Below are 25,704 nucleotides of genomic sequence, written 5' to 3'. Positions count from 1 at the left end.
AGTTGGTTGAGTGTCCAACATCGGCTCAGATCATGATCTCACAGTTTGTGAGTTCCAGCCCCACATCGGGCTTGCTGCTGTCACTGCAGAGCCCACTTCAGATCTCCTATTCCCCTCTCTCTCTGTCCCTTCCCTGCTCTGCTGGTGCGCTCTCTCTCTCTCAAAAAAAAAAAAAAAAAAAAAAAAAAAAAAAATTAAATAAAAATTTAAAATTAAAAAAAAAAAAAAAAAAAAAAGCTGAAAAGCAAGTGGACAGGTTGTAACTGACATAGTAGATCCAAGAAAATGAAATCCCAAGCCAGCTAGGTTGGGAAAGAGAAGAACCAACTGCATCTACACTATAAAATCTTCAAAAAGCATGAGGAATGGCAGCACCTCTGAAACTAGGCAGTACCTCTGAAACTAGTGACAGAATGGGGGGAGGTGTGGAAAAATAAAGAGGAAAGCTGTTTGAGAAGCAGGCGGCGTCCTAGACCCTTGTCTAATCCCACATTGCTGAACAACTGCCCTTTTGTCATCCCTACATAAATCCAGAGGTTTATTTTCTGGAAAAAATAAAGGAAAGGCTCTCTGGAGGGAGCATATCAGACACAGTTGAGGGCACAGACTGTACCAAAAACAAGGGATTAAATGAATATGAACATTAAATGCTGAATGTTGGCTTCTAGAATGTAGACAATCAGACTGATAACCTTCAGGCAGGAGCTGAAAAGACTTATCTTTGAGTAACCTGACCAGCCAAGCAAACAGACTTGAGGATACAAATGTAGGTCCCCTAACATCAGTCCACTGAAACCACCCTATAATGAAGTTCAAATTCAACTGGCCCCAATGATGCATTCGGAGCTTCTAGTCAGTGTTTTAGATCCTAATGAATCATGAGTAGATAACCAAAGATACAATGTATCTGAAGAAAGAAAGACTCTAACATGGAAGGCAGAGATCAAAACATAAAGGAGTAGGAAGGGTAAACATGTACAGGAAAAAGCAAACTCCAAAATAGATTACAGTAAAACCTTGGATTGCAAATAACTTGTTCTGCGAATATTCCACAAGATGAGCAGTACATGACACCGAATGTCACACGATCACAACTGAGCCGATGGTTCGTCTCTCTCATGAGCACTGTGGGACTGTGGGTGACTGTCTCCTGTGCTTGCATGCTCGGTCTCAGGCCATGGTGTTTGGCAGAAATCAGGAATTTTTCAGAACGCTGGAAGGTGCCCACAACTGGCACTAGTGTATTTTCTGTCACTTCAGAGCACCTATGGACAGTCCTTTGCTTTTCCATACAAGAGTAAGCTTAGGAATGCTCTGCTTCATCCTAGGTCAGGCTGCCTGCAGATATAGACCCTTTCCTCTGCTACCTTATTACCAGTTATATTAAATACAATAAGAGTTTATTAACACTGTAGTATAGTCAACATCCATGCGAGTGTATACAATGGCCCCCATGCAGAAAAAGGCTGAAAAGAAAGGCAGTAAGAGGGAGATGATTACAGTGGAAGTTAAGAAGGAAATCATCAAGAAGTACGAACGAGGTATGCGAGTGGCTGAAATTGCAAGATTTTGTAAGAAATCTACGTCTGCATCCTGTCTGAGGAGGAGGAGGAGGCGGAGAAGAAAAAGGCAGAGGAAACCCTCACTTCAAATGAGATTAGGGAGATGTGTAAAATGTGGGAAACAGTGCAAAATTTTGTAGAAAGACACCACCCAAATAAGGCTGTAGCAGTGGGAGCAATGAATACAATTAATGACAATGCAATGTCACATTTCCACGAAATCCTCAAAAGGAGGCAAAAGCAAGTGTCACTGGATAGGTTCCTTGATAACGGTGCATGAAAAGAGAAAGATTCCATTGAGCCAATAGATAGCACTGATGCTGGTAGTGATGATGAAAGTTGTCCTACACAATAAACCTCCTCTCTCATCTCTCTTACAACAGCCACGAAGGTTTTCAAAGGTAAGTGCAGGTTAATTTATTTTTCTTTATATTTTGTATTTTATTATGTTGTATTATATTCCAGTATTGTAATAATTTCTATAAGAATATTTTAAGGTTGTGGAATGAATCATCTCAACTTCATTATTTCTTATGGGGAAATTCATTTTGACATACGAAGTACTTTGGATTAGGGGTGCCTAGATGGCTCAGTTGGTTAAGCATTTGACTTCAGCTCAGGTCATGATCTCACGGTCTGTGAGTTCCAGCCCTGCCTCCAGCCCTGCCTCGGGCTCTGTGCTGACAGCTTGGTGCCTGGAGCCTGCTTTGGATTCTCTGTCTCCCTCTCTCTCGCCCCTCTCCCACTCAAACTCTTATCTCTCTCAAAAATAAACAAATATTGGGGCGCCTGGGTGGCTCAGTCGGTTAAGCGGCCGACTTCGGCTCAGGTCATGATCTCGCGGTCAGTGAGTTCAAGCCCTGCGTCGGGCTCTGTGCTGACAGCTCAGAGCCTAGAGCCTGTTTCAGATTCTGTGTCTCCCTCTCTCTGGCCCTCTCCCGTTCATGCTCTGTCTCTCTCTGTCTCAAAAATAAATAAACGTTAAAAAAAATTTAAAAAAAAATATTAAAAAAAAAAAGATTTCTCTTTATTAAAAAAGAAACCCAAATGCTTTGGATTACAAGCATGTTTCTGGAATGAATTATGCTCTTAAACCAAAGTTTTACTGTTTCTTAGTGAGCCAAGAGAGGATACTGTAACTGTGAAACAAGAATAGTATCCTACAACACTCAGGAAATAAATAAGTACTAGAAAAGAAGAACATGATAGCAGAATGAAAAAGTGAATAAAGGGTTAAAAGATGAAGCTGAGGACATGTTCCAGAAGGCAAAGCAAAATATGTGAGAGACACTAGATATACACTTAAAATGGGTACATTTTATGGTATGTATAAAAAACAAACAAAAACCCTCACTAAAGCTATTTAAAAAATGGAGCACTGCTTTCAAATTTGTGAAGGAAAATTTATTTCCGACATAGAAACTCAGCTAAACTATCATTTAAGTTCATTTCCCAATACGCAAGGTGTCACAATATTTGACTCTTAACGTACGTAACGTTTCCTCATGAAACTTTTGAACACTAAAAAAAAAAAAAGGATATAGGAAACAGACGATCAATAAAGGAAAAAGACAAAAATTCTCCAGGGAAATAGTGATGTGTGATTCCAAGAGGACAGCTGTGTACCAAATACGAAGGGCATACTCAATGAGACTGAAACAAATAGGATGAAGACTGTCACTGAGGTTTCTGCTGCCATCATTCTGATTCTGTAATGTGAGGATGGTCTGGGTAAGCCTGACACACATATATTTACTTTGCCTGGCTGGACCATATGTTGATAAAGTTCCTGTCCTGTTGCCTGAAATGAGACTCTCATTACACTCCAAAAAAATGTTCTGCTTTTGTTTACTGCTGAGAAGACTAATTTAACTATCATAAATTATTTCTTAATCTTTGAGATCTTATACCCGAACTCAAAACAAACATATAAAGCAAGCAACACTAATACTGTGATTAATAAATTACTTACTAGAAATCTGTTTTCCTTGCAAAGGAAAGCACATTCAGTGCGAACTTTTGACTCTTACACAGAATAAATTACAATCACTAAATTCTACAATTTATATATCCTATTTTCTTCTACGAGCAAAACAGACACTGAATGTTTTGCAGAAAGCTACTTCTACTGAAAAGGACATAAAAATATGTAAATAAAATAATTAAAATAATATAGTAAATAAGTATATAAAAATAAATATAGTAAATAAGTATATAAAAATAAATATAGTAAATAAATAAATAAAAATAATATAACCTTTCTCAATTCAGATGTACTGGGTCTGAAATTTGTCTGCCAGGAATCTTGCTTTTTAAGGGATACAGTATAGAGCTGTGAATAATATGGACATAATTTGGAGTCAGAGGTTGACCTCTATAATTTCAATGTAAATTATGTGACCTTGAGCCTTAAATATAAGCTATGGCTATATTTAAATATTGGCTTAATAGGTTACGTTATACTGTTAAAACCAAAAGCATATGGGACACCAGCCTTGAAAATTCCCTGAGCAGACAAAACCAGTTTAGTCACACAAACAAAGCTTAATTTAGCTTATCTTACAAGACTAACTTGACCTGGGTCATTAATTGCTCATGCCTCTGAAAATCATAAGCAAAACTTAAACTGTTTCCCAAGGTTGATATAAGATAAAAATTCTAATATTATAACCAATCATTGAAGAATAAAACAATCATTGTTTTCTCTCTCTCTCTATAAACTGCTTTATAACAATATGCCCCTGAGCCTCATTCCATATTTTGGCTTGAATGCTCCCAGTTTGCAAACTGTTTTTGGTGTGTGCACAATAAACTTATACTAATTACTACTTCGGTAATTCATTGATTTTGCTTCTGTTACTTCTGAAAATCATATAAATTATTTAACATAAATGTTAAATATAAACTATGTGACCCTTAGAAAGAGTCAATTTAGAGAGAAAGTTTATTGAAATTTTCTCTCTCTAAACTTAACTCATGCAACTTTGGTAGAATTTACTTCAAATAATTAATGTAAAATGCTTAGCAATGAGTGATAAAGGTATCTGAAGGGAAATACAACTAATACCACATCACTGTGACAGTCTTAGAAATGCAGGAATTATAATAAAATGCAAGTTGCAAGTGAGTTTGGCTTAAATGTAGGCTAAACTAAACATATATTCATCCCACATATCATTGAATCTAAGACACCAGTGATGGAAAGGTACATCAATATTTTATGTATCCTAAAAAGAAACTTGCCAATTAAACTGTGACAAACCATCAACTGTAAGACATCTTCTAATTTCAGAGATGATGAAATGTGAAGAAAAAATATTTTTGAGTCTTAGATTGGTAAAATATGGTAAGTCTACCTACATAGTTGAGAGAGTATTATATAGCACAAAGCAATCATTTTGAAGACAAGATTAAGTCACATAATTCGAATTAAATTGCTCTTTGCTTATTCTTCACTCTTCCATTCTTATTTCCACCACCAATAACACCTAGAGGGAATCTGTTGCTTTCTTAGAGAAATGTTCCTCAAATCCAACGACTAGAATGGATCCCTGTTACATGCTCCCTCTGCATTTAGTACTTCTCCATAATACTTACATTGCTCAATAGATTTCAAGATCACTAAGGGCTGTTTTGTTCAGTGCAATATACCAAACACAAGCAATGCAAAATCAAATCACACAGAAACAAAAAAGGAAACATAAGCAAGTAAGGTGGTCAGAGCAATATTTTCACTCGTTATTTTTCACAGCAGCACTATATTTTACTGTCAACTAAAAAATAAACTCATTTAAACTTTTAGGCTGTATTTTCATTTCATTGTATGCCACATATCTTTTTTTACAAAAGCTACCAATCTTCTGACTTCTTTGCTTCACAGTGCACCGTACGTTATCCACACTTTGTTCACACAAAAAACATACTCTCACCTTTATCTTGTAACATGCAGCTTTTTAGGTCTATCTATTCTCTCTATGCCAACCAACCTATTCCATTCCTCTTCCTTCTTTCTTCCTAAAGGGAACTACTATCCTGAAATTGGTGTGTATTTGTCCCATCCATGTTTTGATAATTTTACTGCATTTGTATGCACTCTGTATAAACTTTTGTTTTCTTAAATTTACATAAATAATAACATATCCTTTCAGTACCTATTACTCCCTCCACATTGTTTTTGGTGAAAATATGTTGATACATGTAGATCTGGTTCACTCATTTTACTGTCACACAGAACACCACAATATTCTATAACAATTTATGTACTCATTCACAATGCTTCCCAAAGAAACACGGATAAGGAATTAGGCTATTTCCAATTTTCTGCCATAACAAATAATGCCTCAAGCACAAATGCAAGGTATCTCTATGGTATATTATAGGTTTTCAAATACGTGCAATTTCATCTTTACTTCAACTTTTCTAGAGATTGAAAACTGTTCTCCAAAGCAGCTATACCAAATCATACTCCTACCAACATTGTAACTTTACATCCTCAACAACATCTAACGTAAGACTTTAATTTTTACAAACCTGAAGGGCGTGAAATGGAACCTTTTTAATTTCATTTGCATTTTCCTGATTACAAATGAATTTGAGAATCTGATTTTCATGTATTTACTGGACATTTGGGTTTCCTCTTTTTTGAAGTACTTGTTTTCCTATTGATCTGTCCTTATATTTTGTAAAGGTCTTGGTTATTTCTCCTAGAATTTTAACTGTTTATAACATGCAAGTTTTTGTCAGTATTTTCTTTTATAATTTACACACTTTATATTTTGTCCAACATTGGATATATTCTCTTGTAAGATTTCTTCTAAAAGAGTTTCAAAGTTTGGCATTACATATTTAGGATTAAAATCCACCCAGAAATAAATTTTGGGTGTGATGTGAGACGGGTCTAATTTATTTTTTTCATGTAGTTAACTGTATGAACACCATTTGATAAATATTCTACTCTTTCTTCAATGATACGAAAAGCCACATAATATTTACAAAGTTTCCATATACACATGGCTTATTTCAAGGCTCTGTATTCTGCTTCATTAATCTTTCAATCCCTGCACTTACAGCAGTATGGAATAGTAATTATTGTAGTTTTAAAACAAAGAGGGCAATTCCTCTGTCTTTATTCTTCTTTAAAATTACATTGGCTTTTCTTAGTCATTATAGTTATTTTTCTATATAAGCCTTAATATTCACTTACTAAGTTTCATGATATACCCTATTGGGATTTTATTTAAAATTGCATTTACAGGGGCACCTGGGTGACTTCAGTTGGTTAATTGGTTGATTCAGTTGGTTGATTGATTCAGTTGAATCAGTTGAATTCAGTTGGTTGATTCTTGATTTTGGCCCAGGTCATGATCCCACAGTTTATGGGACTGAGCCCTGTGTCTGGCTCTGCACCGATAGTGTGGAACCTGCTTGGCATTTCTCTCTCCCACTCTCTGTATCCCTCCTCCATTCATGTTCTCTCTCTCAAAAAAAAAAAACTAATAATAATAATAATAATAATAAATAATAAATAAAATAAAAATTTTAATTACATTTACAGGTTAATTTTGGGAAAACTGACATCAAATTGAGCCTTCTCAATAAGCCTATTATATTTCATTTCATTTAGATTTTCTCTTATGTCTTTTCAATTAAGTTTTTATTTCAGAGACTTCTCAAAAATCTTTATTCCTATGTACCTCCTTTTCAATCCAACTCTTGATCTCATGTTTGTTAAAGCTCAGCTAAGGCATCACTTACTCCTCCAAATATTTTTCTAACTTTCCAGGCTCATTTGGGATACTCCTTCTCTATGCTCTTAGTTTTATCTAATTATTCTTTGCTTAGTATGACCCAGAATTGTGCTAAGCATGGAGGATACGTACACTGGTGAATAAGATGGACAGTCCCTACCTTTGCAGAACTTTCATTCTAATAGGAGAAAGAACAATAAAACATTTATAATTCAGAGTGCCACATGCTATATTATAGGGGAAGTACACTGTGCTATGGGAATACATGAATAAAATAAATACCTAATTCAGACTTGGGGGATGGCTGGATGTAGGGGGGAGAGATGGGTATCAAACATTGCTTCTCAAGGAAGTAACATGTAGACTGAAACCTGTAAGAAGAACAGAAGTTGGCAAACACAATATATCTAAATATCATAGTCCTGACATCCTTGTTTTACTCTTGGTTTTATTGGAAAAGCTCCCACTGCTTAACTGTGAAATCATCCACTCTTTAAATAGGTTTCCTCCCTTGGCTTCCTTGACACCATTTTTGAGCTCTCATACTGCTGCGATAATCATTAATTTGCTCACTGGTCTTTCTTCCTCCCTTAAATAGTAGTATTTGCCATGGTTTATCCTCATTCCGGTTTTTACTCTAAATACTATTCCTAAAGAAGTTTTCCTACTTTGTGGTGCCTGGATGGCTCAGTTGGTTAACTGTCTGACTTTGGCACAGGTCATGATCTCATGGTCTGTGAGTTCGAGCCCTGCATCGGGCTCTCTGCTGTCAGCACAGAGCCTGCTTCGGATCTTCTGTCTCTCTCTGCCCCATCCCCACTTGTGCTTTCTCTCTCTCAAAAATAAATAAACATTAAAAAAAAAGTTTTTCCACTTCTACAGTTTCAAATACGGGTTTATATACTGAACAGTCTCCAAAGTTTTACTTTTAGCTCCCACCACTACAGATTTTCATATCTGCATTTCCAATGACACACTGGCGTTTCTATCCATATGTTCCATAGGAACTTCAAGTTTTGGATACGTTAACATTTTATCTATTTATATATGGTGTACACTGCCAACTAACCAGCGACAGCAGATCCATCTCTGAATTCAACTGACAGCATCACCATTCACACCTGGTATGAATGAGTCACTACTCTGAGTGTATGTTGGCGAGTATGCCCTTCTTGGAAGCTAGTTTATAATACAGCACAATCACTGAGCCTGAAGGGTTGGTTAGGAACATAAAGGTTATTTCAAAGACTGAATAATCACAGAACTTTGCAGGCTAGGTATGTTTTTGTTTTAATGTGTCAACTTGGCTGGGCTACTAGTTGTCAGCTATTCAAACATTAATCTAGGTATTACTGTGCAGATGTTTTATAGATATAAGTAAAATTCATAATCAGTTGACTAAGTAAAGGAAATTATCCTTCCTGGATAATCTGGATGATTCCCATTCAGTTAGCTGAAAGGCCTTAAAGCAGGGCTGAGGCTTCCCTAAGAGAGAGAAAAACTTCCACCTATGAACAGCAGCTTTAGCCCATACCCAAGAATCCCAGTCTGCCTTTCCTGACAGCCTATTCTAAGGATTTCAGACTTGCCTTGCTAACCCCTACAACTTGTAAGCTGAATCTCTCTCTCTACATAGATCTCCCACCGGTTCTGCTTCTCTGGTTGAACCTGACAGATATACCAGGTCTGTAGTTTATTTCTAAAAACAATTCCTTCAATAACCTAGTAAACCTTCTGGTCTATTCATTTCCAGTCAGTACCATGTACCAGTAACTATACCCAAAGATTTTTTTTTTTGTTTTTTTGTTGTTTTTTCCTGGACATGGTTCTGAAACCTATTTTTTCAACTTATTCCTTGTAATATGTTCCTTTCTCTCCACCCCACATTAGACCATCACCATCTCTTACCTGAACTAGGGATTGAAAAAGCCTCCTAACTGGCTCCTGAGATTAGTTTTTTCTCCTCTATCTATTCTCCACACTGCTGCCAGAGGTCTCTTTCTGGAAAACAAATATGATCATGTCACTATCCTTCTTAAAAACTTTTCAAAACTCTCTACCTACAGAATAGAAATAAATTTGTTTTGTATTTCATTAAGTCCTGTTTTTAACTCTTATTTCCTTCTATTTGCTTTGCATTTAATTTTTATTTATTTTTATAACTTGTTGAAATGAATACTTAGGTACTGATGCTTTTCTTCTTTTCTAATAGGCATTTAAGGTTTTAAATTCTCTCTAAGCATTGCTTTAGCTAATCATACCAGTTCTGATATGTATTTTCATTATCCTGCAGTTCAAATATTTAATATTTTCTTTGTGATTTATTTGACCAATTTATTATTTAGAAATTTAATAATATCCAAAGCTAGACTTTAAGTTCCAGTAGGAAAACAGCAATTTACTTCCAAATTTTCCCCCTTTTCTCCTAGAACCCAATATAGAACAACAAAGAGAATGTTTTTAAAACATTGTATTCAGTGAACCTAGGAGACAATAAAAACCTGAAATGCCAAATTATAACTAAATATGGCCTAAAGTACTTGGGACTGGTAGAACCTAGGCAAGGGAGAAGACATGAAGTATGAAAAGAGCCTAGTTGGGGAACAGCAAATTTTAATTCCCAGAAACAGAGGGTTCTATCATAAGTAGGAACTGCAATGTTTAGAACTGAGGCTGAATGGCAGAATCTCAGAAGGAAGTAGAAAAAGGAGGTGTAGAAAGTGCCATGAGAATGAGTGGAGGGTAGTCTACAAGTGACAGATCTCAGATACTACAACTCTTCTAAAACCAAGGCATGTACTTTTTATCTGTAATTTCAAACTTACAGAAATGTCCAAAGAATACCGCAAAGAACTCCTGTATACCGTTCACAAATTCTCTGTTAACATTTCAAGCAGGCACTTTAAAAGGCAGGAGCTGCATCCCTTGGGAGCAGAAACTAATAAGGACCTGGTAGCTGACAGCTCACACCTCTTACACTTGTAAATTACTAAGAGGCATAGGAGATGTACCTATATTTCGAAGAAAGAATCCATCAGAACATCTGAGGACAGAGGCCTTGAACAGAGAAACTTGGACAACCACCTCACTCCTAATGTCCTCTTCCAATTCTTCTTCCTGACTAGTCTCTTCAAACAGGTGGTTTGGAAAAGCTCATCTCATTAAATATGAATAACAAAAAAGTGGTAAGTATCCATACAAAGACACCATAAAAATGTAAGACAGTACAACATCCTTGACAAATAAAACTCAACAAAAAATTATCACAAAGTAGATGAAAACTGTAACACTACTTCATAACATGAATTCAAAAATTCTTAATGCAGCTATTAAGAAAATCTCAGAGGGGCCGCTGGCTGGCTCAGTCAGAAGAGCACGGGACTCTTGATCCTGGGTCGTGATTTTGAGCCCTATGCTGAAAGGAGAAATTACTTAAATAAATACACTTAAAAAAAAAAAAGTAAAATATCAGAGCAGAAATTTAACAACTCAGGGAAGAGACAGCCAGTCAACAGGAAGAGGTAAAAAGCACTGAAAAATTCATGAAAGAAATGGAAGAAAAAGATTTTTAAAAGTTGAAAAATATAAGCACATGGTAAAAATTACACCACAAAAGGTATAGTAAGGAGCAAAGAGAACAGTTACTTTTTAAAAGAAATTAACTTAAATATAAACAAAGAAAAACTGAGGTGTCGGGTGGCTCAGTAGGCTAAGTGTCCAACTCTTGATTTCGGCTAAGGTCATCTCACAGTTGTGAGATAGAACCCTGAGTTGGGCTCTGTGCTGAGCATGGAGTCTGCTTGGGATTCTCTCTCTCCCTTGCTCTCTGCTCCTCCCCTGCTCATGTTCTCTGTCTCTCAATATAAATTTAAAAATTAAATTTAAAAAATTAAAAAAGACTCAAAACTTCCATTTTCAAAGGGAATCCCTTGGAAACTGACCCCAAATGGTCAACAACAACAAAAAATGTAGTGAAATTAGTGTTAAAGCAACCAGATAAGTTTCAGCAGCCAGACAAAAAAAGCAGGCCCCTCCAAGGGGAAAGAAAATCAAGCTGATATCATACTTCTCTACTGAACATTCAATGTCAGAAGACAGTAGACAAATACTTAGAAGATATTGCAGAAAGTATAAGTCAATAATTTTGTTTTAGACAATCCTTCAGGAATAATGCTACAGGCAATGGTTTTCAGTATGTAAACACTTAGCTCTTATTCATGAGCCCTTCTTGAAGAAACAACTTGAGGACACACTGCAACTAGTAGATGACAGGAAAAATTTCAGCAGGACTGATAGCACAAATACATTTAATTGCAGATTTAAGGTTAAAACAAATGGATATACAGGTGACAGAATGGAATGCAACTGTTACATGCTCCAAGAATGTAGGAATAATAGTACATACAAATAAACCAATGACAGTAGAAAAATAAAAGGAAGAATAAACTCACTGTACCTTACAGTAATAGGAGTCACTGTTGAAAGTCAAGTAGTAAAAGTTTAAACAAAATTATAAAGAATAATAAAATATTGCTATATTGGCTAAAAGTAGTCAGTAAAAGAGAGGGAGAAAAAAAGGAAGAGAATAAAGCTAACTGAATTATTACTTATTAAGGAAAAAAGACACTGCTTTAAAAAAGAGAAAGATGAGGGTGCCTGGTGGCTCAGTCGGTTGAGCATCTGACTCTTGATTTCGACTCAGGTCATGATCCCAGAGTTGTGGGATGGAGTCCCATATCAGGCTCTGCCCTGAGCATGGAGCCTGCTTAAAATTCTCTCCCGCTCATACTCTCTCCCTCTCTAAAATAAAATTAAAAAAAAAAAAAATTTTTTTTAAAAAGAGAAAGATGAGTGATGAGCATAGCATAATAAACTTGTTGAATCATTATGTTGTACACTTGAAAGGTAACGTGTCAACCATACTACAAAAAAAAAAAAGTTAAAAGAAAGAAACATGAGTATTACATGAAGGTAAAGGTATAAAGATTTACCACTAGCAGGAAAAAAAACTCTTCTCAATATCAAAATTATCATTTAAAAAGCACAGAAAAGAGACCACTTAAAGTTTCAGAAACATATATAATCAGAAAATATAAAATAATCTGACATAACTAAGACCAAGCATGTATGTCCTTCCTATCTATCTGACAACTAATCTATTAACAGAAAAAAAAGCTTTAGACTGATCCATAAAGCAAAACCATTCCATGCTATCACCAAGATGCATCTCTGATTCAGAAAGTATTAAAAAAGGTAAAGGACAGGAAAGAAGTTAACATATAGGATAAGGTTCACACACACATAAATTATAATCCTTTCATTAGATAATGCAGACTTTTGGCCCAAAGTTAAAAAAAAAATTCACTTTGGGGCGCCTGGGTGGCTCAGTCGGTTAAACGTCCGACTTCGGCTCAGGTCATGATCTCGCGGTCTGTGAGTTCAAGCCCCGCGTCGGGCTCTGTGCTGACAGCTCAGAGCCTGGAGCCTGTTTCAGATTCTGTGTCTCCCTCTCTCTGACCCTCCCCCGTTCATGCTCTCTCTCTGTCTCAAAAATAAATAGACATTAAAAAAAATTTTTTTTTTTAAAATTCACTTTATCATGTAAAAGGTACAATTCACAATGAACAGGGGGGTGTGTGTGTGTGTGTGTGTGTGTGCTCTTAAAAATGTAGCAGTAACATTAAGAAAGCAGAAATCACAGGAGATATGAGGAGAGAAACACAATAATAGAAATTTTAAGTTATTTCCCCTAGTCTTAGAGAACAATTAAACAAAAATGACTAAGAAATGATCTAAACAACCTAATCAAAATGGTAAGCACAGATGGATATTCATTTAACTCTATCATAATAAATAAATATACCTATTTTCAAATAGCTATTAAACGTTCACAAAAATTGACTATGTATCAGACTACAAAACATACCTCAACAAATTCTAATAGGGGAAATACACTCCATATCTTCTGATTAACAACCCAAGAAAATCAGAAAATTGGAAAATAAATAATGGATAACAGAAAATAAAAAGATCTTCAATCTGCAAATTTCAAAAATCTCAAGTAATATTTGGATAATGAAAATATGAATGAAATTCGTGGTGTTTCTAGACAATAATAAAAATCCTACATATTAGAGGCTTTGGAATGTAGCTAAAACAGTGATCAGAAGAAAATTCATTACTTTAAATACTTTCATCATTAAGAAAAGATGAAAGTAAATGAATTACTAATATAGCTCAAAAAGTTAGAAAAACAACTAAAGTAACTGAAAAAAGTAGAGGAAAACATTTATAAACCTAAAAGCAGAAATTAAGGAGTTAGAAAACAGAAAGCCAGAGAGTTTAAAAAAAAAAACAAAAACATTCAAAAGCTCTTTTGCTGGGGGTCTGGGGAGGCACTGAAATCAGTTGTTTAAACTACTCCATCCTAATCAAGAGTAAAATGGACAAAACACAGATATATAAAATAAGAAAGGGGAGGAAACCACAGAAGTAGACACAATTTCAAAAAATAAGAAATGACTTTGTAAAACTTTCTATAAAATATCAAATACAGGTAAAATAATTTTCTGGTAAGATAAAATCTACCAAAACTGAACCACAAACTGAGCCTAAAAAAACTAGTTTTCACAAAACAAATGGAAGAATTTTCAAAGAGCTATTATGCATCAAGAAAACAAAACATACCACAACACCAGACTTCACAAGAGAATTCTATCAAACCTTGAAAGAGTTAACAAGTTTAGTACTATTTAAAAACTGTTGTACATTTTAGAAAACAGAAAACTTGTAAATTCTTTATAAGATATAAGATTAATACCAAAACTTGAAAAAGATCACACACAAAAAAGATTACAGATCAGGTCAAACTTACTTTTGCATTTTGATTAAAAAGGCAAAATATTAGCAAGCAGAATACAGTATCACATTAAAAGAATCCAGAAACACAAGTTTGGTTCAATGTTTGTTAAAAAGACAAATATCTTATCAGCTCCATAGACGTTGAAAAGGAATCTGACAAAATTCAATATCTATTATTGATTAAAAGTACTTAATAAGGAGCCCTTGGATGGCTCAGTCGGTTAAGTGTCTGACTTCGGCTCAAGTCATGATCTCACGGTTTGTGAGTTTGAGCCCCACATCAGGCTCTGTGCTGACAGCTTGGAGCCTAGAGCCTGCTTTGGATTCTGTGTCTTCCTCTCTCTCTCTGCCCCTCCCCCATTTATGGTCTGTCTCTGTCTCTCAAAACAAGAATAAAACATTTTTTTTAAAAAGTTCTTAATAAAATATGAATCATCAGATGCTCATATACATACACATACATATATATGTATCATACTTAATGCAGAAACATTGGAAGCATTCCTAAGGTAAAGAGGATGCCTGCTAGTCACTACTCCTTAACACTGTTTAATCAGTCAATATAATTTGATAAGACAAAAATTAGAAGTATAAAAATCCAAAGGAATAGTTAAACCTATCACTATTTGTAGATGAAACGATTATAACTAGAAATGCCAAGAATACCACCTGAATAACTACTATAAACATAAATGGAATAAGGCAGACATAAAGTACACAAAAGTCAAAAGCCTTCATGTATGTAAACAATAACCAGTTAGAATCTATAAAACCCATTTAATAGCAAAAAGGGGGGTGGTGGTGGAATATCTAGGAATAACAAGAAGATATGTGCAACTTTCATGTAAGGTAAACTTTAAAACATTCCTGAAGAAAAGAAAACTAATGTTGTACCAATAGAAAGGTATAGCATTTTCTTGGACAGAAAAGACTCAGTATCTTAAAGATGCCAATTTGTCCTAACAATTTCTAAATGTAATGAGATTTCAATAAAAATTATAGTCCATCTTGGGGTGCTTGGGTAGCTTGGTTGAGAGACCAACTCTTGATTTTGGCTCAGGTCATGATCTCACAGTTCATGGGATTGGACCCCACACTTCCAGCTCCACGACAGCATGGAGCCTGCTTAAGATTCTCTCTCTCCCTCTCTCCCACTTGTGCTTTTGCTCTCTTTCTCAAAATAAATAAAAATAAAACATTTAAAAAAATTACAGCCCATCCTCCCACACCCATTGAACCTAGGTAAGAAGTTCCTGAAGTTTACATGGTAAAATAAGTAAGGATAGCCTAGAAAAGCCTGAAGAGAAAAATGAGACTAGCCCTATAGGATTTAAAAAGTCATAAAAGAAATGACTAATACATTTAAGTGTTTGTGTGTATGTATTTACCATCTCCCAACCAAATACAGATTTCTATATGGCAAAAAATAAAAACAAGACTGTACCAAAGGTTAAAGACAAATAATTAGGGATAATATCTACAATTCGTGACACAAGGAGTTAATCTCCTTAATTTAGAAAGCTCTCAGTAAATGAGAAAACCAAAAATCCAACAGAAAGAAAAAAGGCAAAAGATATAAATAGCTAATAAAAAAAAAGGTGACCCTTACACATATGAAAAGATGGTCAAATGCAAAATAAAAGTAGATAAGGAAACTGTTTCTTGCAAATGCAATTAATAGAATCTAGAGTTTCACACCTCTAGTGGCAAAGACATAACAAAACAGGTAGTCTCATTCTCGAATGCACAATATTTAGAAGCTCTAAAAAGGGCAATTCGGCAATAATGACCAAAATTACAAACACATTTGCCCTTGACCCATTATGTCCTGAAATCTATTCTAAAGATCTACATATACATGAAATGATGTTCTGAAATGGCAAATAAAAACAGCTCTAGTATACACTGAAAGAGGACTTCTGTGACATATCCTCCTCAATGACATATCCCCACAATGGTAGATGCAGCTGAAAATAATGCAGAAACTATATAGTGATCTGAAGAGACATAGGGATCCTTGAAGGAATGGCTGATTCCAGGTACAGGGTAGGAAATATAAGATAAGCTTGAAATATCCTACTGTCCCAGAAAGCAAAAAAGCTACCAATGACTACTAAATTACCAATAGGACATTGTGATTTTTCACATAAGAATTACATCTAATTCAAAAGGAATAAAAGAATGAGAAAAAATACCAGTTGGTAATCCCTAGTGAAATAAATGATTTGGGTAACAATGATCATTAAATAAAATATTAGTCATTGAAAAGTTGACTGGGAAATTTACAATGGAGAGATGAGGCCTACTGATCTCTGAACCTACTGGTCAATCTTAGCATCACTAAAACTGGAACCACTAGATACTGTGCGCCTCTTAATATGATATAACATGAAGCACATAGAAGTATTCTGAACCAGAATTGAATCAAACTTCTAGGGCCAACTTCACTTTCAGGAAATATAGGGGACAGAGAAACAAGGCAATGACACCACAAGAACAGAAGACAAATGTGGATTTTTTAATATTCTTCAGGACAAGTGAGTTTCTCTAACAAGTCAATGGCATAAAAAGAAAAAACAAAACAAGAGGGAGGAAATGGGACTACTACATTAAAAAGGCAGATCAGCCAAACATGATACATGGATCTTGTTTGGATCCTAATTAGGACTGTAACTATAAAAAGACATGTTTGAGATCAAGGAAATCTGATTATGGAGAGAATATTAGAGGCTACAAATGATTACTTAAAATTTTCTTACGTATGATAATGGCATTATGACTATGTAAGGAAACACCCACGTTTTTAGAGGTACACACTTAAGCAGTAGAAACAAAAAAACTTGCTATCCGGGATCTGATTTAAAAATACTTTAATTGAGGAGTAAAGGTAGAAAATTCTTGACAGTTTGCATATAGGCGGTAGTTTATCATACTATTCTCCCTACTTTTAAATATGCTCAAAAACATTAATAGAAAACACCTAAAAATAAGAATGCAATTGGTACCACTATAAGCATCAGCAGTAGGTATAACACCTGGGGTCAAAATGACCAACAGACTTCTCTTGCTTTAAAACATGTATTTCATAATGAAATATTAATAAGAATTAAATGGACAAAAGTGAGATTGTTCAGATAATCATGTCAAGGCTTCTATATTTGCTTTCATGTGCTTACTTCACGCTTAGTAGCATTCCAGGACAACTTCTGTGGAAAGGTTTTCTAAATAAAATGTAACACAAAAGTTTTTCCACTTTGTCTTAATATATGTCCAAATATTACTTCAAGACACCAGTACATATAATTATATCTAAACTGCGTGCACACACACACACACAAACACACACACACAGGAGCATGTGCGCAATACAGGAATCAACTACCCAATACAGAATATGGTTTTAGTTCCCTTACCATCAATATTAAGCATCATTTTCCACATGGCAGGCCGAACAGATTGATGGAATCCAAACCATACTTCCCTGCCCCCTCCCAGAGGGTGGTCATATCCTTCGGGAGCTGAGAAAAAGGAACGCCCCACAGGCGTGTATCTACAAAAATTAAAATGTCATGTTCAGTCCTTTCCTTCCCATATAGGTATTTAAATTTGCAGAAGAGGTTAAGTCTAGAGCACACAAACTTAATTTATCATAACGATGCTTATCATTAGGAATATATGAAAATAAATATTCCCCAAATTTGTGAAAAGCAAAAAGCAGCCATTCTAAGAGAAACAAAAAAAACCCAAAACTGTCAGCATCCTTCACTGAAATTCTCTATTCCTAAAACTGTTAGTTTGGGTAAGAACAAATTTTATTTAAAATATTTTCTTAGAAACAGATGAAAAGAAAAACCAGTTCCAATCTTAGAAAATGCTATTTCTACAAATGTGTTTGCAAGACATATTTTTCTTTAAAAGGATACATTGATCCTATATATACAGGCACACAAATACAAACACACACTTGTGTGAAGTATGATTAAGAGAACAGCAATTTCAATACAAATTGATATTATTGTATAAACAACAAAATTACCTTTAGAACAAGGGGATTTAACTATAGGAATATATCTGAAAACATATCAGTTATTCAAGATTTACAGCTTCTAAGACAAAGGGTTAGACATTTTTCTAAAAGGTATCTATTAAAATAGCTAAGTTAACAATGTGCATTTACTTTCAAAAATCAGAGTTTTTTCTGTAACTTACTTCTCATGTCAATGAACTAGTATGCATGCTATTCTCTAAATGAAGCAATCAAAATATACAACATGTGAAGGTTAATTAAAGGAAGCCTGCACAACTCACTCTTGGGGAAAAAAGCCTACACACTTAAAATCTAAAAAGGAAAAAAAGCCAGAAGCACCCACTTCATGGAGGGCAGATGTCGTAGCACCACATCAACAGCATGGACAGGATTAGTACTGATTGGCTTGTCTAATTCCAGCGGCTCAGGCAAGGTCCGTCCTGTCAGTACTTCATGTAGTAGGTGCCAACTCACCCGAGAGACAAACTTAATCGACACCTTGAAAGGTCGATCTTTTCCACCTTCCCCAGGTAAAGTAACATCTAAATCTACCTGTTGATGGGAAAACAGTCAATTGATAAATTGAAAAAGATAAGTACAAGTATTTTTAGGTTTAAGTTATAAAAATATTTAAGAAAAAACAGGGAAAATATAAAAAACAACCTCAATGCTAAATCAATAGATACTTTCTAAGCTATGCTGTTAAGTACCAAAAGCAAAGTTGAGAAGATTACAAATAGTATGCCATCTTTTGTGTGAGAAAGAAGGAGAAAATGGGAAAATATTCATATATCTTATTTCAGCAAAAAGCAATGTAAGAAGCATCAATCAGAAACAAAGAAATTGATTACTTTCAAAGGATGGGAAGGAACAGACCAGAAGAAATAAAGGAGGAATGAACAATTCTGAGTATATTTCTCAGTACAGTTTTGACTTCTGGAAGCATATTAAATAAAGGGTTTTTTTGTGTTTTTATTTATTTATTTTAATGTTCATTTATTTTTGAGAGAGAGAGACAGACTGTGAGTGGGAGAGGGGCAGAGAGAGAGTGAGACACAGAATCCAAAGCAGGCTCCAGGCTCTGAGCTGTCAGCACACAGCCCGACAGGGGCTCGAGCTCACAAAGCTCGAGATCATGACCTAAGCTGAAGTCAGAGGCTTAACTGACCAAGCCACCCAGGTACCCATTTTTGTGTGTGTTTTTTTTTAAATAAAGTTTTATAAGTTAAAAATTAAAAACAAAATCAAGAAGAATGAAGTGAAAAAATTAAAACTAAATATAAACAAAATCAAATGGAACCAAATATGTTTCAAATGAATAACATAACCACACTGAAAGAAGGGGGAAAAAATACAATGAACTCTTGAACACAGAACATATTGGGGGCTGTACACGTGGGAAAGAACTGCATACAAAATAAAATCTTAAACTCTTATGAGGAAGTTTGTTTTCTGTAGTGGTATGGTGTAGTAATTCAGATATGATTTTATATGTATACGGTAGGATTGAACAAATCAGTAAAAGTGGTGATGTTTTGAGGTTCAAAAAAGAAGGAAGATACAAATAAGCAACATGGGGAGTAAAGAAAGAATCCTGGGGGAAACAGACTGAAACTTGGAAGAATCACTCTGAACTCATGATTTCCAATATATATATTGTATATTGCACAGTAAATAGTATTTGTAGGATATATGTGTTAAGTCCATTACATGACATATAATATTTATGATATATTGTCTCTTTTATTTGTGTATTTTTATGTCCCATCTGTCCATTTTACAAATACCTGCACTCCAGCAGCAATGAATACATTCAGTACCCAGATTTCAGTTTCTAAGTTGCATCCTCCAACCAAAAGAAATCACTGTTCCTTTGACAAAGGGCCAGTTGCATGGGTATAGCAGGGAAAACATAAGATTAGCCTGGAACATCTTGTGCCAGAAAATAAGGAAGTACTCAAAAAAAAGTGTGTCATGTCAAAGGGATACAGGAACTAGCTTAAAGTGGCTCCCAATGGCCAAATCTAGGAAAACTGGGACAGTGAAATAAATAAGGGTAAATATATTAGGGAGAAGAAAATTCTCTCCCTTATAGTCGAATATCAACTAATAAATGTTGAAGGAATGACAGAATTAGAAAATCACCATTACTACATAGTAATAATCCTTCCAAGCAAAAATCATCAATTACTTAAAAATCTAATGAGAGAGGTGTCTGGGTGACCATTCGGTTAAGTATCCGATTCTTGTCCGCTCAGATCATGATCTCGTAGTTTTGAGACTGAGCCCTGCATTGGGCTCTGTGCTGGGCATGGAGCTTGTTTAAGATTTTCTTTCCCTGTCCTTTCCCTGCCCCCCAAATGATTCTCTCTCTTCGTTTCTCTCTGCCCCTCCTCCACTCACACAGCTCCCCCACCCCTCAAAAAAATAAAAATACTTTCTCTAATGAGAAACAAGATCCTTAAAGTATTTCCCATATCAAAATTATAAACTTCTGTGCATCAGAAGACACAATCAACAAAGTGAAAAGGCAATCTACAAAATGTGAGAAAATATTTGCAAATCATGTATCTGATAAGAATATATACAGAATCCCTAAAACTCAACAACAAAAACCAAACGCAATTTAAAAAACGGGCAAATGATGAAGATATACAAATGAGCTTCTAAGAGCTCATGAAAAGATTCTCAACTCACTAATCATTAGGGAAATGCAAATCAAAACCACAATGAGATATAATCTCATAACCGTTAAGATGGCTACTATCAAAAAAACAAAACAAAACAGAAAACAAGTGTTGGCAAGGGTGTGGAGAATTTGGAACCCTTATGCACTGTTAGTGGGAATGTAAAATGGTGCAGTCACTGTAGTAAACAGTAAGGTGATTTCTCAAAATATTAAAAATAGAATTACCACTTACCGACTGAGCCACCCAGGCACCCCAGAATTATCACTTATACACAAAAGAACTGAAAGCGGGAACCGGAACAGATATTTGTACAACCGTGTTCACAGCAGCATTGTTTGCAATAGCCAAAAGGTACTCATCAATGGATGAACGGATAAACAAAATGTGGTATATACATACAATGGAATATTATTCAGCCTTGAAAAGGAAATTCTGACATACGTGACAACATGGATGAATCTTGAGGACATAATGCCAAGTGCAATAAGTCAGTCACAAAAAGACAAATACCATAAAATTCTACTTAGATGAGTCACTGAGAGTAGTCAAAGTCATAGAGACAGAGGTAGAATGGTGGTTGCTAGGGGCTGAGGGGAGGGAAGAATGGGGATGTAGTGTTTCATGAGTACAGAATTTCAGTTTTACAAGATAAAAAGAGTTATGGAGATAGATGGTGGTGATGGCTGAGAATGTACTTCATGCCACTAAACTGACCTAAAAAATGGCTCAGAAGGTAAATTTTCTTTTTTTCTTTTTCTTTTTTTTTTTGAGAGAATGAATGAGCAAGGGAAGAACAGAGAGAGAGGGAGATGAGACAAAGGATCCAAAGCAGGGTCTTCACTGACAGCAGCAAGCCCAATGTGGGCCTCGAACTCATGAACCATGAGACCATGACCTGAGCTGAATGAAGTCACTTAACCAACTAAGCCACCCAGGAGCCCTCAGCTGGTAAATTTTATGTTATGTGTATTTTACCACAATTAAAAATAAAATCTCCCCACAAGAGTTAAAGAGAAAAAAAAAAAAACTTGACAGGAGAAACCTGGCAGATACCAACTTAATCAAGTGATCAACTTAGTACCATCATTAATGGAACAAACACATATAAATGTATCCTGATATGATCCACTGATAAGAAAGAACATTTGTGTAATTATTCTTGCCAAAAATGCGAAATCAGAATCTAATCAAGAGGAAACACCAAACAAACATAGACTGAGAGACACTCTACAAAATAACTTGCCTGTAATCTTCCACAATGTTAATTTCATGAAAGGAAAACAAAAATGCTGGGGAATTGTTCTAGAATAATGAAGACTAAAAAGACATGGTATCTAAATACAATCACAAACCTGGACTGAATTCTGTACCAGAGGAAAAAAAAATGCTAAAAGTCATCACTGGAAGAATATGGGTTGTTGATTAGACCAAAGTATCATACAGATGAAAAATTCAGTGAAGTAGATAACTGTACTTTAATTTTTATCCTTGTTCTTAGGAAATACATATTAAAGGGTGTGATACATGCAACCTACTGTTGAGATGGTTCAGGAAAAAAAGTACGTATGTGTCTCTCTCTCTCTAAATAAGTATAGATATAAAGAGAGTAAAAAAAAAAAGACAATGATAAGACAAATGTGGCAAATGTTAAAGAACACTGGTGAGGGGCCCTTGGGGGGCTCAGTCAATTGAGCATCCATCTCTTGGTTTCAGCTCAGGTCATGCATGATCTCACAGTTTGTGGGTTTGAGCCCTGCATTGGGCTTGCTTGGGATTCTCTCTTTGCCCCCTCCCACTCACTTATGCTCTCTTTCTCTCAAAATAAATAAGTAAACTTAAAAAAATAATAATGTGCCTGTGGAGATAATCTGGGGGGAAAAAAGGGAACATTGGTGAATCTGGGTAAAGGGTCTATATGAGTTCTTTGAATGATTGTTGCAACTTTTCTATATGTTTTAAATTATTTCAAAATAAAAAGTTAAAAAAGATAAATGATACACTCTTATGTATCTATGGACTATAATAAAATGTAGTAAGTGCATTTAAAAGGGAGACATCACCAAAGTATAACTTTCCAATAAAGAACTGCATCTTACCCCAGTAGTTGCCACAGGAAGTGGATTGGCTGTGTAAAGACTTCTTTTTCCATCATAAACTGGTCTACGATCCCCAAATATAGTCACTTTAAAATGTTGAACCATTGAGTCAACCACCTCTCTAAAAAAAGGAAAAAAATAGATTCACATAATCCTCTGCATGATGAAATACAAGCATTTAACTAAAGTAATTCCTGAACTATTTAAAGCTGCCAAAATTCTAAAAGACAATCATACATGATAAAGATACTACTTTCAGGACCATACCTTAGGACACCAGAAAGAATAATTTCTGGCAAGTGATACAAATTTCACAAAAGACAGAGAAATGAATCTAGTGAATTACTTAAATCGTTCTGGGCCACAGTAGACCTGTAAAATATTATCCCTAGAAAATGATCCTAAAACCCTTTTACCATTTCTGAGTACTACCTGACACATTCATTTCTCTATCAATAGAGTGATGCTCTTCCCTCTGTGCTCAAATACCACCTTAATACATATATCTATTAGAACATTTACTCCAATGCATTATAATTATTATATGCTTCACTTCTACTAGACTGTGAGATTTTTGAGAACACACATATACTCCCCTCAATCCTTTCAACTCCCCAAATCATCCTTACATTATCTAGCCAGTAAGAATATACTGAAGCCTGTTTTTACCTAGCAAACATTTTTATCCTATATATACTTACATGGAAAGATATTCAAGACTTTTACATTTAAAAAAAATGGACTATAGTGAGAATAATACTAAATATCCACAAATCAACGTTTATTTTTGTGCACACATTATTTGTAAAAGCAGTAGAAAGATATCTAGAAGGATATGTACCAAATAGATAACAGTGGTTACCTCTGAAGAGAGAAGTGAAGAATGATTGTTTTATTTTGCTTAAATAATCTAAATGTATTATGATGAGAATATACTTACATATTACTGGTAAAACTTACAACACACTTAAAAATGTAATAAATGGGAAAGAAAAATATTGAATTCTAGCGTATGGGTAGGTAGGAGAGAAAGGAGAGAAAAAGGCGTTTTCTGGTACACAGTAAGCTGACCTGATACCTAGAGCAATTTTCCACATGCTCAAAATTTCCATTTTTCCCTTCTTCAATTTCATCTTGCTGAAACCATTTAAATCAAGACCAAGCCTCTTCTAGAGTAAAAAAAATTTTACTCTTCTAGAGTAAATTTGCTGAAACTATTTAAATCAAGACCAAGCCTCTTCTAGAGCAAATTCTAGAAGAGCAAATTCTTCTAGAGCGATTGTTTCACTGATCAGTTTTTATATAGAAAACAAATTTCAAAGATTTTCTGCCATTTAAGATTTTCTTTTGCAGCCATCATCATCAAGTCCAGTATCTTAGGTGAAACTATACAGATCTAATATTTAAGAATGTTTTGACTATTTTGTCAAATTTTTACTCAACAATAAACTGGTATAATTTTAAGCTTACCAAATCCTAGCAACCCAATCTAAGCACTCTCAGGATCAAAATGGTGGAGATTAAAATAGCTGTGACAAAACATCTTAAGGATGTTCTGTTCATTTCCAATTATCACCATTCTAAATTACAACCTCATGTCCCAGTACCTGGATTATTTTAAGTCTCTTGGTTTTTATGCCTTTTATTTTTTCTTCTCAAACACAACTTACATATCACTGCCAAACAAGTCCCTAAACTCCATTTTTATTTCCTAGGTATGAAAGGTTATGTTAATCATACTCCTCAGGGGCGCCTGGGTGGCTCAGTTGGTTGAGCGTCCGACTTAGGCTCAGCTCATGATCTCACGGTCCGTGAGCTCGAGCCCCGCTTCGGGCTCTGTGCTGACCGCTCAGAGCCTGGAGCCTGCTTCAGATTCTGTGTCTCCCTCTCTCTCTGATCCTCCACCGTTCATGCTCTGTCTCTCTCTGTCTCAAAAATAAATAAACATTAAAAAAAAAATCATACTCCTCAATTCATAGCATTATTCATCTATGTAAGACATCTCTTCTTTCCTTCCACCTCCATTTCCTAAGCACCTGTCCCCTTCATAAATTATTTTCTCCTAATGTGTTTGAACATCCTTCTATTTGTATATATTCCCTTCTTTATTCTCTGGCACTAGGTTTTTAAAATGTATTTATATTGGGGCGCCTGGGTGGCTCAGTTGGTTAAGTGTCCGATTTCGGCTCAAGTCATGATGTCACGGTTTGTGAGTTTGAGCCCCAAGTCAGGCTCTGTGCTGATAGCTTAGAGCCTGGAGCCTGCTTCCGATTCTGTGTCTCCCTCTCCTTTCTGCCCCTCTTGTGCTCTCTCTGTTTCTCTCTCTCAAAAATAAACATTAAAATAATAATAATAAAATGTATTTATATTGCTGTGGGACACTTAGTTCATTGTTTCTGATTGATGCAAAATACTTCATATGTTGTCACCCAATGATGCAGACTTTAACTGCAGCCACCAAATATGATCTAAGCAATGCAATATCTCTTACTATGTCCCTTTATAGCTTAAGTGAGAATTAATCTCTGGTTATACACTCAGGAACAAAATTGTTAGGTCCAAGTGAATTTTATCAACTAAACGAACTGTCAAATTGCTCTCCAGAGTGGCTCCACAACCTACATTCCTGGAGGTTCCCATTTCCCTATATCCCAGACAAGATTTGGCGTTATATAGTTATGCTTTCTAATTTTTGCTAGACTAGCAGGTAAAACTAAAAGG

At 35.2% G+C, this 25,704-nt stretch overlaps 1 protein-coding gene across 1 annotated transcript in view; it reads right to left on the bottom strand.

Annotated features, from left to right (window-relative positions):
• LOC122228785 (protein argonaute-3) overlaps window positions 1-25,704 on the bottom strand; it is a 114,879-nt gene that overhangs the window by 54,685 nt on the left and 34,490 nt on the right. The window contains exons 3-5 of the mRNA XM_042954119.1: window positions 22,984-23,104; window positions 18,541-18,749; window positions 17,584-17,720 (exon numbers count right to left, since the gene is read on the bottom strand). Coding sequence (XP_042810053.1) covers window positions 17,584-17,720; window positions 18,541-18,749; window positions 22,984-23,104 — 467 coding nt within the window. The remainder of the gene's footprint in view (window positions 1-17,583; window positions 17,721-18,540; window positions 18,750-22,983; window positions 23,105-25,704) is intronic.

Source organism: Panthera leo, chromosome C1, assembly GCF_018350215.1.
Source record: "Panthera leo isolate Ple1 chromosome C1, P.leo_Ple1_pat1.1, whole genome shotgun sequence".
Classification (NCBI taxonomy): Eukaryota; Metazoa; Chordata; class Mammalia; order Carnivora; family Felidae; genus Panthera; species Panthera leo.
Note: the sequence above shows the minus strand (reverse complement) of the source record. Positions and strands in the feature narration are given on the sequence as shown.